The sequence below is a fragment of the Schistocerca serialis genome, chromosome 2, assembly GCF_023864345.2.
Source record: "Schistocerca serialis cubense isolate TAMUIC-IGC-003099 chromosome 2, iqSchSeri2.2, whole genome shotgun sequence".
NCBI classification, from domain to species: domain Eukaryota; kingdom Metazoa; phylum Arthropoda; class Insecta; order Orthoptera; family Acrididae; genus Schistocerca; species Schistocerca serialis.
Genome location: NC_064639.1, coordinates 679,462,076 through 679,479,729, shown reverse-complemented (window position 1 = coordinate 679,479,729; position 17,654 = coordinate 679,462,076). Strand labels below are relative to the sequence as shown.

Here is a 17,654-nt window from a genome sequence, read left to right as displayed (position 1 = left end):
CTTGACTATGGGAGTGTGGTATATGGTTTGGCGGTGCCCTCAGCATTGCATTTACTCGACCCAGTGCACCACTGTGGCGTTAGACTAGCAACGGGAGTTTTTAGGACGAGTCCGGTGACCAGTGTCCTGGTGGAGGCTGGGGTCCCTCCATTGAAGGTTAGGCATGCACAACTGCTCGCCAGTTACGTTGCGCATGTTCGTAGTTCTCCTGTGCATCTGAATTGCAATCTCCTTTTCCCACCCACGGTGGTTCATCTTCCACATCAGTGGCCCAGGTCAAAGCTTAAAATTGCAGTTTACATCCGATCCCTTCTATTCGAACTGGAGTCTTTGCCTTTACCACCTATACTTGATGTCCATTCACGTACACCTCCATGTTGTACACCTAGGCTGTGGTTTCACTTGGACCTATCATATGCCCTTAAGGACTCAGTTAATAAGCCCACAGGTCTCTGCTGCCACTTCCTGTTGATTCTTGACATGTACTGAGGCCATGAAGCGATTTTTCACCAACAGCTTGATGGTTGATGGTCACATCGGCTTCTTGTATGTCCATGGAGTACATATTGAACAGCATTCCTTGCCCGATGGCTGCAGTGTTTTCACTGCCGAGCTGGTGGCTATATCTCGTGCTCTTGAGCACATCTGGGGAGTTGATTCTTCCGTGTACTGACTCCTTGAGTGGCCTACAACTATCGACTAGTGCTACCCTCGTCATCCTTTAGTAACAACCATCCAGGAGTCCATCAATGCCCTGGAACGGTCCAGTTGTTTAGTGGTGTTTGTCTGGACCCCAGGTCATGTCGGAATCCCAGGCAACAAACTTACTGACAGGCTACGTGGAAACCGCTTATGGAGATTGGCTTCTCTGAAACTGACCTGCATTCTGTCTTGCGCTGCAAGGTTTTTCAGCTTTGGGAGACGGAATGGCATAACAGTATGCACAACAAAATGCATGTCATTAAGGAGACTACGAATGTGTGGAAGTCTTCCATGCAGGCCTCTTGCAGGGAATCAGTTGTCCTCTGCTGGCTCCACATTGGCCATACGTGGCCAATGCACAGTTATCTCCTCCGCAGTGAGGACCCACTTCGATGTCGCTGTGGCTCACAAATGACAGTTGTCCATCTCTTGCTGGACTGCCCACTTTTAGCCGCTCTGCGCTGGACTTCAACTTTCCTAGCACCCTACCTTTGTTGTTGGGCAACAGTGCCTCAACAGCAGCTTTAGTTGTACGTTTTCTTTTTGAGGGTGGGTTTTATCATTTGATCTAAGTTTTCACGCATGTCCTTTGTCCCTCTGTGCCCTCCACCTTAGTGCTTTTGGGGTGAAGGTTTTAATGTGTTGCAGAGTGGCTCGCTTCTCCTTTTTATTCTCGTGGGCAGCCACCCGCTGTAATCTGCTTTCTTGTTTTACTCTCTTCTAACTGTTGCTTGCGTGTCTCTGTTGTTTTCTTGTTCTCTTTTGTTCCTTTTAGTGTTTGTTACCTTTCCTTTGTTCTTGTGTTTTTTTTCCTTTCTTTCTGTTTTGTGTTGTACGTCTCGTTTGTTTTATTCTCCCTTTTGTGTATAGTTTTATTCAGAACAAAGGACCGATGACTAAGCAGTTTGGTCCCTTCCCCCCTCTTTTAAACCAAACTACCAGAAGATTTGTGTCGGATAGTCATCACAAATGCACGTGTGCAACGTGAAGAAGTTGTAAACCAAAATGGCAGTCATATTGAACATGTGATTCAGTAGGTTGTATTTCCAAGCTATATTCTTTACTTCTACATCAATAAATTTCAAATCTTGTCAACAACAAATGTGTTATTCATAAAACAAATCAGGAGACTTATTGTGCACCACTCTGTAGTAGTATGATGGGTCCAAGAGGAGCTTGTGGCAGTTTGAAAACAGCTGAAGATGCTTATGGCCATGGTCAGCCATCTGCAGGCTGCTGCCTCAGGGTGTGGTGGTAGTGGAATAATTGGGGTGTCACATGCAACACCTCAGGTGTTGCTTGTTTTGTCCAAAGGTTCTGCTTTCGAGGCACCTTCCACCACACCTGATGTGGGTGATTCATGCTCACTGTAAGGTGAGTGGCAAGTTTTTACATAGTCATGGCCTCAAGGTGGGGAGTCAGTCTGGAGGCTGGCCATTTGACCTTGTCCATTCACTTCGTGAATGGACAGATGGCTGCTCCTTTAGCAGGGTCTGAACAGGCCCATGAAAGGGTGGGCTTATTAGTTATTGGGAGCACCAGTGTTAGGCACTATTTGTAGCTCTTTACAGAAAAAGCATCCAGGTCTGAAAATAACTCCAATGTGCACCCAGTGTGTCTGCCATGGGGCCCTTATCAGGGATGTGGATGCTGCACTGCCTGCAGCTATTGAGGGTGAGTGAGTGTGTTGTAGTCTCCAAGTTGTTGCTCATGTTGGCACCAGTGACACCTGTTGCTTGGGTTCTGAGGACATCCTCAGCTCCTTTGGGTGGCTGGTGGAAGTGGTGAAGACTGACCTCCCTTGTGGGATGCAATCAGGGCTCACAATTTTCAGTATTGTACCCTAAGTCGATCAGGATCCTTTGGTAGGAAATCAAGTGAAGGGTCTTAGCCAGAGGCTCCATCGATTCTGTGACAGTCAAGGTTGCAGATTTCTGGACCTGTATTATACGGTGGAGATTTGTAGGTCGGCCCTAGATAGGTGGTAGTGTGGAGTACTTGTAGAGTGAGCATGGGTTTTTCTTTTTTTACGCTAGGTGGTAGTTTGACATCACCTGAATGATCTCTCAATACGCAGTGTGTGAAATCAGATTGCCTGCAAAGTAAACACATTTTGACTGTCGAAATTTTAACAGTAAATTGTTGAAGTATTCAAAACAATATTCTGAATTTACTACCCTCCAGGAAAGTTATTGCACTCAACCTATTCTCAGAATTGAGAGTTGACGGACACCCAAAGTAGAAAGCGCCAAAGGATTTAGCAAGGCATGGACTGTATATCAAAAAAGACATATTTAGATGCCATAGGAGGGGGTGTGTTCATCACCGTCAACAAAAAATTTTGTCTGTATCAAGGTCAAAATTGTGTCAGACTTAAAGGTTTACGTGACATTTTATGATGGCACGTCTCACTTCCAAGCAAGCTCCTGTGATGATGAAAAATGCTGTGATATTTCATAGTGAGTGAGGATCAGGCCATCCCACTGCAGGAGATATTATTAAGATATATCTGGATTGGAGAACTGCTTGAACCTATCACTTCTGCAAACGAAGATGGTGAGTGAGCGTCTCCACCTGCTGTGTGGGGCTGCTGGGTGCCTTGGCATCAGGCTTTGAAAATTTTTTAGAAGACAATGATAAAAAGAAAAAGATCCTGGCAAAAAATGGATTACATGACAAGTGACAGTAGAATTGGTTTACATTAAAATATACTTCTCGTCTTTATCTTACACAAGCTCCATCTGTTTAAGGTGATCTGTCAACCCGCCTAGTATACAAGGTTATTTTGAAAGATGCTACTGCTGTAAAAATGTGTTTAAAGTGCAGTTGCGTACATGATTCAAGTAGCTTGGAAGAAAATCAATGCTCTTTCAGCATCCATCCATGCGTAAGGTGAAGTATTTCTGTGAAGACTGCAGAAACATGGTTAGGTGGCACTGAATAGCAGGAACACATCAGTGAACATCGAGAAAGGCGACCTAAAGAAACTTTATTAAATAAATCTACTGGCACCAGACATGAACTGCGCAGAGTGGCCTCGCGATTTGAGTCACCATGTCACGGATTGCGCAGCCCCTCCCACCAGAGATCTGAGTCCTCCTTCGGGCATGAGTGTGTGTGTGTTGTTCTTAGCATAAGTTACTTTAAGTAGTGTTTAAGTTTAGGGACGATGACCTGCACAGTTTAGCCCCTTAGGAATTCACACACATTTGAACCAAACATAAGAGAGTTACAGATTGCACACAGAAAGTGTAACACTGATGCCATACAAAAAACCATTGCAGTTCCATTACAGACAGAGAAGTTATCTGGACATGAGTAACAGGCCTAGGTGAACTCGAGTTAATTATTGTATGATTTTGCTGGTCACCTGTTTCTGCTGAAACAGTTGTAGACTCATTCAAGGAACTTCTCTGATCAGAAATACCCAGATCATGCAGTATTAATTGGAGCCAACTTTAATCTACTGAGTATGGGCTGGCACATCAATGGATTCACTGCAGGTGGTACAGACAGTCAGTCTTTTCCGAAAACTGCCTTGAGCAACTAGTTAACCAACGCACACACATTAGAAATATTGTAGACTTTGTAGCTAAAAATAGGCCTGGCCTTATTGACATTGACATGATGATGTCATAGTGACAGTGGTCACTAAAGCAAATAAATTGGTCATGATGGCTAGGAGAGTATTTGTGTTGGAAAAAGCAGAGAAGCAGTTGTTAATATCCCACATAGACAATGAATAGATATCATTTAGCCCCAATATGAATTATGGGCATAGTTTAAACTGATTGCAGATCATGCTCTGGAGATGTATGTGCCAAGTAAGTGTATTAGGAATGAAAAGGATCTACCATGGTTTAACAGTCAAATTTGGAAAATGCTGAGGAAACAAATTAAAATGCAAATGTTGACAGGCAAAAGCAAGTAGAAATTTGTGTGTCCATAAGAAGATCAGTGCATGAAACAAACAACTACTCCCACCATCATATGCTAGTAAAAGTTCGCGAGAACCCAAGAAAATTCTGGTCATGTGTAAAATCACAAAGCATTTCAAAGGTTTCGATCCAGTCATTCGTCGACCAGTCTCGGGTGGCAACAGAAGATAGCAGAAGTAAAGCAGAGGTTTTTAAATGTCACGTTTAAGAAATCATTCAAACATGAGGATCATAAAGAGCTTTGTTTAACTGTCGTACAGACTCCTGCAAAGAGGATGTAGAAATATGCATACATGCCATAGAAAAGCAACTGAGAGAGTTGAAAATAAGTCGCCAGGTCTAGACAAAATTCCAGTTCGGTTTTATAGAGTGTACTCTGCAGCACTGGCCCCTTACTTAGCTTGCATTTCTCGTAAATCTTGTACCCAGCATGAAGTTCCAAGCAACTCGAAAAGTTCACAGATGACTCCTGTGTACAAGAAAGTCCTGTATATAAGAAAAGTAAAAGAACGGACCCACATAATAACTGATCAGTATCTGGGAACTTCTTTAATGGATGCCGAGTTCTCTGAGACAGAAAAGCTTACGTCCACAAATCGGCACTGATTTAGAAAGTGTATCTTGTGTGAAAATCAGCTTGCTCTTTTCTTACATGATATTCTACACATCATGGATGAAAGGCAACAGGCAGATTCCATATTCCTTGATTTACGGAAAGCAGTTGACAAAGTGCCTTGATGCAGACTGCTGACGAAGATCTGAGCATGTGATTGAGTTTCACGATGTGTGTGCAGCTTGAAGACATCTTAAGTAATAGAACCCAGTATTTTGTCCTCCATGGTGAGTTCAGAGTATCCCAGGGAAGTGTGATAGGACCACTCTTATTCTCTATATGCATAAATGTTGTGATGGACAGAGTGAGCACCAATTTATAGCTGTTTGGCGATGACACTGTAGTGTATGGGAGGATGTTGTCGTCAAGTGACAGTAGGATGATACAGGATGGCTTTGACAGAATATATATTTGGTATGATGAATAGCAACTGGTTCTAAATGTAGAAATAAATGTAGGTTAATATGGATGAGTAGGGAAAAAAATCATGTAACATTCAAGTACAGTATTTGAAGGGCGCTGCTTGACAAAGTCACATTGATTAAATATCCAGGCATAATGTTGCAAGTGATATGAAATCAAATGAGCACATCAGATTGGTAGTATGGAAGGCAAATGCTAGACTTTGTTTTATTGGGAGAATTTTTGGAAAATGCAGCTCATCCATAAAGGAGACAGCATATAGAATGCTAGGGCAACTCATTCTTGAGTACTGTTAGGTTGTGGGATCCCCATGAGGTAAATTAAAGGAAGACATCGAAGCAATTCAGAGGTGTGCAGCCAGATTTGTTACTAGTAGATTCAATCAGCATGCAAATATTGCAGAGATTCTTTGTGAACTCAAATGGGAATCAGTGTAGGGAAGATGACATTAATTTTCACAAGGCACTATTGCAAAACTATAGAGAACCGCAGATAGATTCTACTGCCATCAATGTACATTTCATGTAAGGACCACGAGGATAATATGAGAGAAATGTGGGCTCTTACAGAGGATTAAGGACGGTTTTTTTTCTCTCTGGGAAAGAGCTGTATAAAGCGACATTATAGTGAACGCCAATAAAATGTTGCTTTATTTTCATTATTGTAGGCTATTTCCCGTAAGTGTGTTGCATCCATTATTTAACAGGCATAGTATACAAATTATGGGGGAGGATTGGAAAATAATCCACAATAATTTTTTCTCCCCTGATATTGCAGTTGGAATGTTGAAATTTTATGACAGTATATTATGAAGTTTGCACTACAGAGGGTATTTTGTTTTCATGAGCAGCTCTGGCAAGAGACGTCTGAACTACAAAACAAGCATGGCACGCTTGTTACTGTCATCAGCTTGTGAAGAGCAGCAAAGTCTAGTTCAGTATCTGTGGGCCAAGGGGCATAAACTGAGTGAAATACACAAGGACATGCATGGCATGTATGGGCCATAGCAACATCTCTAGATGGTGTGCATTCTTCTATGTGAATCCACAGCCATGCTCCGGGCAGCTGGTAACAGCTGCAACACCGTACAATGTTGGAGCCATTGAGGCAGCAACTTTGAATGACGGTGTGTGCAACTCGAAACCTCATCGCAGCAGTTCAACATTTCCTATGGTGCAGTGGACAATATTTTTCATGAAACATAGAAATTTCGTAAAGTTTGTGCTCGCTGAGTGCCTAAGAACCTGACAGACAGCCACAAAAGCCAGCAAATGATGATAAGCATGGATCACTTGATACATTACACTGCAGAAATGCGTGACTTCCTGACAGGGATGTCACTGGTGATGAGTTGTGGGCATACCACTACATGCCCTAAACAAAGTAGGCCCTATGGAATGGAAACATGCTGGTTTCCCAGTACAAACAAAACTCAAGGTGACTCAGTCTGCTAGGAAAGGGCTTGTGACAGTGTTCTGGGATACGCGTGGTGTATTACCGGTGGACTTGCTGAACACTGGACCACTGTGAAGGTTGCAGCCTAAATTAAAACTTTGGATAAGTTGTATCGTGCCCTTCATGACAAATCATCATCATCATCATCATCATCAGTTATCTGCTATATTAGCAGGTCCTTTGCCTCTCCATTTTCTGTGATCCATTGCTTCCTTCTTAAGGCTGCTGTATGTTGTACCGTCCATCATGTCATCCAGTATCTGGAATCTCTTGCTTCCTCGTTTCCTTTTCCCTTCTACATAACCTAAAACTGTTTTTATCAGTCCGTCATTCTTTCTTAATATATGCCCAATCCAATTAGCAGTAGCTACAAGCAAAAGCCATGGACACTTAAAGGTTGTTGGAATGTGAAGAGTCAAAGCTAATGCTTCCTATGGGCCTCCTAGTAAATGGTGACTCATTTCAAATGCCACAACATTAATGCTGATGGTATCAAACTTCATGACAATGCTCACCTCATCTTGCTGTTCCTGTTCGTGAGAAAATTGTCAAATTTGGGTGGGAGGTACTCCAGCATTCACCATACGGTCCAGACATTGCACCATCGGACTTTCATCTATTTGTTCACATGAAGAAACTTCTGGCTGGCCAATGCTTTGCGGCAGACGCAGAAGTGAAATCAGCAGTCCACAAATGGCTATACTCCAGCCAAACAGATTTCTTCGAACAAGGCATACTGAAACTGGTACCGCAATAGGAGAAGTGTGTTGAGAACAATGGTAGCTCTATAGAAAAGTAGGTAAAAGATGTAAGCTCATTTGTGATTTCTTTTTGTTTTGTTACCTATTAAACTTTTCGGTAATAAAATTATTGTGCATTACTTTCCACTCTTCCCTTGTACTATACTCTACAAAGGCTAGAACAACCAACAACTGCCACAGTTTTCTTGCTAGCAGTGCCCACACTTTCTCTCAAAGATACAAACTACTTTCAAAATATGAAAATGTGCTACAATAAATAAAATGCCTATAAAATGTCATACTGTACAACATACTTACCATGAGATACAGTCACAACTCCTGAAATCTATCATCCATGGCCTCTGGCCTTTTGTGCATGCATGGCAATCCTGGGTCCACGAAAACCCACTGATTTGCCCCAACACATGAATGGACGTGGCTTGTGGGCAGAGCAGAGTGCTAGATCTGACAGTAGGATCTGTTAGTAGGAAATAATGGACCTCAGATTGGAAGGCCAGCTCCATCAGAGATACCTGCAGAGCTGACCCATGGTTCTGGCTCATTACAGAAATCCAGTCGTGTAAGGCCAGCTTACAACAGTCTCTGAATTATTAAACAAACTCCTGGCAAGAAATCTACATAAATTCTGGTACATTTTCTGACTTGTAATTTGTACTATACTGTCTTCAGTGCATTTCCCTGTATTGGTGGACATAGGTCTTGCTGCTTTCAAACTCGCCACAAATTTACTTAAAATGGCTTCCAATAAGCTTCTTATGTAGATTTACAATAATTAGAATTGAATTTAGCTATTGTTGTGTTGCTGGAGTTTTGTAAATTGCAATTAAAGATTTATGTTTCCAAGTAACTTAATAGTTAAGTGACATTCGTTTTGAAAAGGACTTTTAGATGCAATGTTAATTTCTATTGAGCACCGCTGACTAGTTTGCCAAAATGTTCTATTCTGTTTCTGTAACTATGTTTTAAATAATGATCTTAATTACTCCAGAATTAAATGAGTACAAATGACTGACATCATTTTGTCATTAGCTGTAGGGATACTTCTCTTATTTATATATATTTTTCATCTATTGTCTACTTTATCAGGAGGTCAGTAATTAGATATGTGCTTACAAGTGAACAGTGACAACGAAATATGATATTACTGGTGTTTGTAATTAGCATGGTTTTTAGGTAAGCTAATTATACTAAATAACCAAGACTAATAGATATTAAATTTAGGTTGGCTAAGTCCTGAATTAAGAGTCAAGATTTTGGGTACTGTGTATATCATGTAAATGATATTGAAGATATCTGAAAAAAATAATAATTTTGGGAAGGAAAGAAACACAATGGGTGTCGAAGGATGCTGCTTGCTTTGTTACAGTGGCATCAGGTTACAAATATCCTGTGTAAGAAGAAAATGTCTCTATATGAAACCTAAATACTACCTAACAGCAATAACATACTTTATTAACAGAAGCATAATCCATTTCTGTAGAAATTACATTTACTAGACGTTCTGTTTTTGTATCTTTTGATTAATGGATTGACACTTTAATCATTAGGAAAAAGGATTTCTTTCTTCGTCAGTTTATAGTATTAATAGAAATATACAATTTGTATAATAAGAGTAGCAGTGGTCCTTGTGCAGTGCTGGTGACATGTTTTCCATGTTGTAAGATGTTCCCATGTGTAAACAAATGACCACACTTGTGTTTTTTCTGATAGCACATTTTATTTCTGGTAGGAACAAACTCTGTGTTCTTCTTGTGTTGTTTTACACATTTGCTGTGTACTGAAATCCTATGAAAGCAGTAGCTACAAGCAAAAGCCATGGACATTTAAAGGTTTTTGGAATGTGAAGAGTCAAAGCCAATGCTTCCTATGGGCCTCCTAGTAAATTATGACTCATTTCAAAACCAGCACGCTGACAGCATAAATTGGTATCCACTATGTAATGGCTTCTACAATTGTGCTAGTAATGTTAGCTGCCTATTTACTGACTTAGAAAACCAGTGCTCAAAGAAAATTATGAGGATAAGTCAATTATTATCCACAAATTAGCTATAAATTTTTTTTGTAATCAAATAGGAAACTTACAAGAACATCATTTTTTGATGTAGTCTCCTTGTGTTTCAACACACTTGGTTCATCATTGTACAAGTTTCCTGATGCCCTCACAAAAGGAGGTTCTCGGTTGAGCTGCGAGCCAGGAATGTACCGCTTCTTTCACTCCTTCATGTGAAGCAAATCGACGGCTCCTTAATGCGTGTTTGAGTGGACCAAACAAGTAATAGTCAGAAGGGGCAAGATTGGGACTATATAGAGGATGATCCAGTACTTCAAATTTGAGTTTCTGGAGCGTTTCAGCAGTGTGGGCAGCAGTATGTGGACGGGCATTGTCGTGTAACAACACAACACCTTTTGACAGCATTCCTCGGTGTTTTCTTCGAATTGCAGGCTTTAGCCTGGCGGTAAGCATCTCACATAATGCACACTGTTTATTGTTGTGCCCTTTCCCCATAGTGTTTCAGTACTGGACCTCGTGCGTCTCAAAAAAACTGTAAGCATCAGTTTTCCTGCGGACAGTTGGGTCTTGAACTTTTTCTGGCACGGTACTCTGCCATTTACTCTCTGGCTCGTAATGGTGGATCCATGTTTCGTCACCAGTAATGATCCTGTCTAAGAAGTCCCCTTCATTACCATAGCGATCCAAATATTTTTTGCATATGTCCAAGTGTGTTTGTTTATGCAACTGTGTGAGTTGTTTTGGGACCCATCTTGCACAAACTTTATGAAACCCAAGTCTGTTGTGGGTGATTTTTGTAGGCAGAACCATGACTAATTTGCCAACGATTGCCACTTCGTCAATAGTAAATTGTCTTTCTAAGAGAATCATTACATGTGACTGCTCAGTGGTTTCTTCATTTGTGGTGGTTAACGGTCGTCCGGCTCCTTCATCATGCATAACACTTCTGCGACCATTTCAGAATTTTTCAATCCATTTGTAGACACTCTGTTGTGGCAAAATAGTGTTCCCGTACTGTACCAAAAGTCTTCAATGAATTTCAGCCCGTGATACGCCTTCCGACCACAAAAAAACGAATCATTGGAAGTTGCTCTTCTTTGGTGCAAATAGTCAGCGGAGCAGCCATAAAGCAGCTTGAAAATTGCAAAGATATAACAACAAATAAACAAAGCATGCGTCATCAACGTAAAATGACAGTGCTACGAAAATAAACAAAAATATAACTAAATCGTGGATAATAATTGCCTTACTCTTATATAGTGGCTGCGATAAAGAATAAAGAAAACTGGTGAGTAATCTCATTGGAAGATTTATCATGTATATTACTGCTATTGAAGTAACAGGTTAAAATTTTGTTTCAGGTTGAAGATTAATGGTAACATATCTTAAAAACTTTTTTGACAAATTAATATTTTAGTTCTGCTTACAGATGTACTGTGGAGATGGAGAATACAATGCACTAGCAGCCATCTGGTTTCAAACTCCAGAAGCAAGTGTACGTTCATTTTTTCATGATCCACCAGGTGAGATAATGTCCCAGAACTAGTGATCATATGTAATTGCACAATGAATTTCTACACTGCTCTTCATTATCAACAATTCATAGTATGTTATGAGGTCTAGCATTTTTCTAAAACAGATACATAACTGTTTCTGTTGGATTTATAAAAAAATGTATAAAATGAGCAGAAGTATTTAAATATAAACGATCAGAATTCAATAATATTGCAACACATAGTATAAAACAGATACTAAACAAGAATACTCATACTGCTGTGAAATAAATACTAACAAAGAGATAGAGGGGCTGGCCAGTACTTACCTCAGCTCAGTACAGCCGATAGATACACAAAACAGAACAGAAACTTTACATTCCTAGCTTTCGGAACTTTGTTCCTTCATCAGGGAAGAGAGAGGAGGGGGCGGGGGGGGGGGGGGGGGGAGAAGGGAAGAAGGGAGAGTGGGATTCAGTTACTCACAACCCAGGTTATGAAGCAATAGGGAAAGGTAAACAGTCAGGGTAGTAAGGATGGAGGCATGGTCGTCAGAGGGAGGCCAAAGATATTCTACTGTAAGTACTGTGCCAGCTTCAAACCAAAGAGGACGCATACAGAAGTAAAGAGGTTTATAGTATAAAGATAAACACAACTATGTAGGAGAAAAGATGCGTGAATGGCTAAAGAGGAGAGGGAAAATGGAGAAGACTGAAGAGTAAATGGGAGTGAGGTTGGTTAATGAGGGTTCAGTCCAGGGGGATGGCAGGATGAAAGGATGTGTTGGAGTGCAAGTTCCCATCTCTGCAGTTCCGAGGGACTGGTGTTGAGTGGGAGAAGCCAAATGGCATGTACGGTGTAGCTGGTTCCTAGGTCCCTAGAATTATGCTGGGGAGCATGCTCTGTTACTGGGTATTGGACATCTCCTAGGCAGACAGTTCGTCTGTGCCCATTCATGCGCTCAGCCAGTTTAGTTGTCGTCATACCGATGTAAAAGGCTGTGCAGTGCAGGCATGTCAGCTGATAAATGACATGTGTTGTTTCACATGTGGCCCTGCCTTGAATTGTGTATGTTTTACCAGTAGCGGGGCTGGAGTAGGTGGTTGTGGGGGATGCATGGGGCAGGTTTTGCATTGGGGTCGGTTACAGGGGTAGGAACCGCTGGGTAGAGAAGGTGGTCTGGGAATATTGTAGGGTTTGACAAGGATGTTACGGAGGTTAGGGTGGCGACAAATGGCAACTCTGGGTGGTGTGAGGAGAGTATTGTCATGGGATGATCTCATTTCAGGGCTTGACTTGAGAAAGTCATATCCCTGGTGGAGTAATTTGTTGATGTATTCGAGGCCAGGATAATATTGGGTGAGAAGGGGGATGCTTTTGTGTGGTCTGGGTGTAGGAACATTGTTGTTGGACGGGGAGGAATATATTGCTCAGGAGATCTGTTTGTGGACAAGGTCTGCAGGATAGTTGCGGGAGAGGAAAGCACTGGTAAGGTTACTGGTGTAATTGTTGAGGGATTTGTCACTGGAGCAGATACGTTTGCCACGAATACCTAGGCTGTAGGGAATGGAGCGTTTGATGTGGAATGGATGGCAGCTGTCAAAGTGAAGGTACTGTTGTTTGTTCATGGGTTTGATGTGGACAGAGGTGTGGATGTGAGCTTCAACAAGATGATGGTCAACATCCGGGAAGGCGGCTTGGGTTTTGGAGAAGGACCAGGTGAAATTCAGATTCACAAAGTCCCTGTTTACCTTTCCCTATTGCTTCAGAACCTGGGTTGTGAGTAACTGAATCCACTCTCCCTTCTTCCCTTTTTTCCCCCTCTCTCCTCCCTGATGGAGGAACAAAGTTCCGAAAGCTAGGAATGTAAATTTTCTGTTCTGTTTTGTGTATCTATCGGCTGTACTGAGCTGAGGTAAGTACTGGCCAGCCCCTCTTTCTCTTTGTTAGTATTTGTTTCACATCTTTATATGAGATTTTCCATTAATCAATACTCATACTGCATCACTCCTGTTGTTGAATGTAACTACACTCCTGGAAATTGAAATAAGAACACCGTGAATTCATTGTCCCAGGAAGGGGAAACTTTATTGACACATTCCTGGGGTCAGATACATCACATGATCACACTGACAGAACCACAGGCACATAGACACAGGCAACAGAGCATGCACAATGTCGGCACTAGTACAGTGTATATCCACCTTTCGCAGCAATGCAGGCTGCTATTCTCCCATGGAGACGATCGTAGAGATGCTGGATGTAGTCCTGTGGAACGGCTTGCCATGCCATTTCCACCTGGCGCCTCAGTTCGACCAGCGTTCGTGCTGGACGTGCAGACCGCGTGAGACGACGCTTCATCCAGTCCCAAACATGCTCAATGGGGGACAGATCCGGAGATCTTGCTGCCCAGGGTAGCTGACTTACACCTTCTAGAGCACGTTGGGTGGCACGGGATACATGCGGACGTGCATTGTCCTGTTGGAACAGCAAGTTCCCTTGCCCGTCTAGGAATGGTAGAACGATGGGTTCGATGACGGTTTGGATGTACCGTGCACTATTCAGTGTCCCCTCGACGATCACCAGTGGTGTACGGCCAGTGTAGGAGATCGCTCCCCACACCATGATGCCGGGTGTTGGCCCTGTGTGCCTCGGTCGTATGCAGTCCTGATTGTGGCGCTCACCTGCACGGCGCCAAACACGCATACGACCATCATTGGCACCAAGGCAGAAGCGACTCTCATTGCTGAAGACGACACGTCTCCATTCGTCCCTCCATTCACGCCTGTCGCGACACCACTGGAGGCGGGCTGCACGATGTTGGGGCGTGAGCGGAAGACGGCCTAACGGTGTGCGGGACCGTAGCCCAGCTTCATGGAGACGGTTGTGAATGGTCCTCGCCGATACCCCAGGAGCAACAGTGTCCCTAATTTGCTGGGAAGTGGCGGTGCGGTCCCCTACGGCACTGCGTAGGATCCTACGGTCTTGGCGTGCATCCGTGCGTCGCTGCGGTCCGGTCCCAGGTCGACGGGCAAGTGCACCTTCCGCCGACCACTGGCGACAACATCGATGTACTGTGGAGACCTCACGCCCCACGTGTTGAGCAATTCGGCGGTACGTCCACCCGGCCTCCCGCATGCCCACTATACGCCCTCGCTCAAAGTCCGTCAACTGCACATACGGTTCACGTCCACGCTGTCGCGGCATGCTACCAGTGTTAAAGACTGCGATGGAGCTCCGTATGCCACGGCAAACTGGCTGACACTGACGGCGGCGGTGCACAAATGCTGCGCAGCTAGCGCCATTCGACGGCCAACACCGCGGTTCCTGGTGTGTCCGCTGTGGCGTGCGTGTGATCATTGCTCGTACAGCCCTCTCGCAGTGTCCGGAGCAAGTATGGTGGGTCTGACACACCGGTGTCAATGTGTTCTTTTTTCCATTTCCAGGAGTGTATGTGACACCTAATACATAAATGAATCTGTATGTTTAATATTGCAGAACTGAACAAGAATGAAATTAAAATCCTTGTAAGCAATGATCACCACGTTTTGTGGCTACACTGCATATCAAAAGTCGTTCACTCTCTCGTCATTCATTAATTTTCCCATTAACACTTTTGTAATAATTTATATTGCTCACTAGGAAGTATGATGTAAACTGATAACTTTTAGTTGGACATCATCAGCATTGAGGTTTTCTATATCACTTTACATCCCTCACAGATGATTTCCCCAAAGATAACTAAGAATAATAAGCTTAAATGCACACAAACTGTGAATTGTGCCACAAATGTAATTATTTTCATCGTCTAAGGCATGAACCATGGACCTTGCCGTTGGTGGGGAGGCTTGCGTGCCTCAGTGATACAGATGGCTGTACCGTAGGTGCAACCACAATGGAGAGGCCAGACAAACGTGTGGTCCCTGAAGAAGGGCAGCAGCCTTTTCAGTAGTTGCAGGGGCAACAGTCTGGGTGATTGACTGATCTGGCCTTGTAACACTAACCAAAACGGCCTTGCTGTGCTGGTACTGCGAATGGCTGAAAGCAAGGGGAAACTACAGCTGTAATTTTTCCCGAGGGTATGCAGCTTTACTGTATGTTTAAATGATGATGGCGTCCTCTTGGGTAAAATATTCCGGAGGTAAAATAGTCCCCCATTCGGATCTTCGGGCGGGACTACTCAAGAGGACGTTGTTATCAGGAAAAAGAAAACTGGCGTTCTACGGATCGGATCGTGGAATGTCAGAAACCTTAACCGGGCAGGTAGATTAGAAAATTTAAAAAGGGAAATGGATAGGTTAAAGTTAGATGTAGTGGGAATTAGTGAAGTTCGATGGCAGGAGGAACAGGACTTTTGGTCTGGTGAATACAGGGTTATAAACACAAAATCAAATAAGGGTAATGCAGGAGGGGGTTTAATAATGAATAAAAAAAATAGGAGTGCAGGTTAGCTACGACAAACAGCATAGTGAACGCATTATTGTGGCCAAGATAGACTCGATGCCCACACCTACTACAATAGTACAAGTTTATATGCCAACTAGCTCTGCAGATGATGAAGAAATTGATGAAATGTATGATGAGATAAGAAATTATTCAGGTAGTGAAGGGAGATGAAAATTTAATAGTCATGGGTGACTGGAATTAGAGAGTAGGAAAAGAAAGAGAAGGAAACATAGTAGGTGAATATGGATTGGAGCTAAGAAATGAAAGAGGAAGCTGCCTGGAAGAGTTTTGCAGAGAGCATAACTTAATCATAGCTAACACTTGGTTCTAGAATCATGAAAGAAGTTTGTATACATGGAAGAATCCTGGAGATACTAGAAGGTATCAGATAGATTATGTAATGGTAAGACAGAGATTTAGGAACCAGGTTTTAAATTGTTAAGACATTTCCAGGGGCAGATGTGGACTCTGACCACAATCTATTGGTTATGAACTGTAGATTAAAACTGAAGAAACTGCAAAAAGGTGGGAATTTAAGGAGATGGGACCTGGATAAACTGAAAGAACCAGAGGTTGTTCAGAGTTTCAGAGAGAGCATAAGGGAACAATTGACAGGAATGGGGGGGGGGGGGGGGGGGGGGGGGGAAGAAGTACAGTGGAAGAAGAATGGGTAGCTCTGAGGGATGAAGTAGTGAAGGCAGCAGAGGATCAAGTAGGTAAAAAGATGAGGGCTAGTAGAACTCCTTGGGTAACAGAAGAAATATTGAACTTTATTGATGAAAGGAGAAAATATAAAAATGCAGTAAATGAAGCAGGCAAAAAGAAATACAGACGTCTCAAAAATGAGATCGACAGGAAGTGCAAAATACCTAAGCAGGCATGGCTAGAGGACAAATGTAAGGATGTAGAGGCTTGTCTCACTAGGGGTAAGATAGATACTGCCTACAGGAAAATTAGAGAGACCTTTGGAGAAAAGAGAACCACTTGTATGAACATCAAGAGCTCAGATGGAAACCCAGTTCTAAGCAAAGAAGGGAAAGCAGAAAGGTGGAAGGGGTATATAGAGGGTCTACACAAGGGCGATGTACTTGAGGACAATATTATGGAAATGGAAGAGGATGTAGATGAAGATGAAATGAGAGATAAGATACTGCATGAAGAGTTTGACAGAGCACTGAAAGACCCGAGTCGAAACAAGGCCCCGGAAGTAGACAACATTCCATTAGAACTACTGATGGCCTTGGGAGAGCCAGTCCTAACAAAACTCTACCATCTGGTGAGCAAGATGTATGAGACAGGCGAAATACACTCAGACTTCAAGAAGAATATAATACTTCCAATCCCAAAGAAAGCAGGTGTTGACAGATGTGAAAATTACCAAACTATCAGTTTAATAATTCACGGCTGCAAAATACTAACGTGAATACTTTAGTGACTAATGGTAAAACTGGTAGACGCTGACCTTGGGGAAGATCAGTTTGGATTCCATAGAAATATTGGAACACGTGAGGCAATACTGACCTTACGACTTATCTTAGAAGAAAGATTAAGGAAAGGCAAACCTACGTTTCTAGCATTTGTAGACTTAGAGAAAGCTTTTGACAATGTTGACTGGAATACTCTCTTTCAAATTCTAAAGGTGGCAGGGGTAAAAAACAGGGAGCAAAAGGCTATTTACAATTTGTACAGAAACCAGATGGCAGTTGAGGGACATGAAAGAGAAGCAGTGGTTGGGAAGGGAGTGAGACAGGGTTGTAGCCTCTCCCCGATGTTTTTCAATCTGTATATTGAGCAAGGAGTAAAGGAAACAAA

The 17,654-nt window shown here is 42.7% G+C and overlaps 1 protein-coding gene across 2 annotated transcripts in view; it reads left to right on the top strand.

Annotated features, from left to right (window-relative positions):
- LOC126457786 (H(+)/Cl(-) exchange transporter 7) overlaps window positions 1-17,654 on the top strand; it is a 175,292-nt gene that overhangs the window by 126,752 nt on the left and 30,886 nt on the right. For both annotated transcript variants that reach the window (XM_050094371.1, XM_050094370.1), the window contains one exon: window positions 11,333-11,426. In XM_050094371.1, coding sequence (XP_049950328.1) covers window positions 11,333-11,426 — 94 coding nt within the window. The remainder of the gene's footprint in view (window positions 1-11,332; window positions 11,427-17,654) is intronic.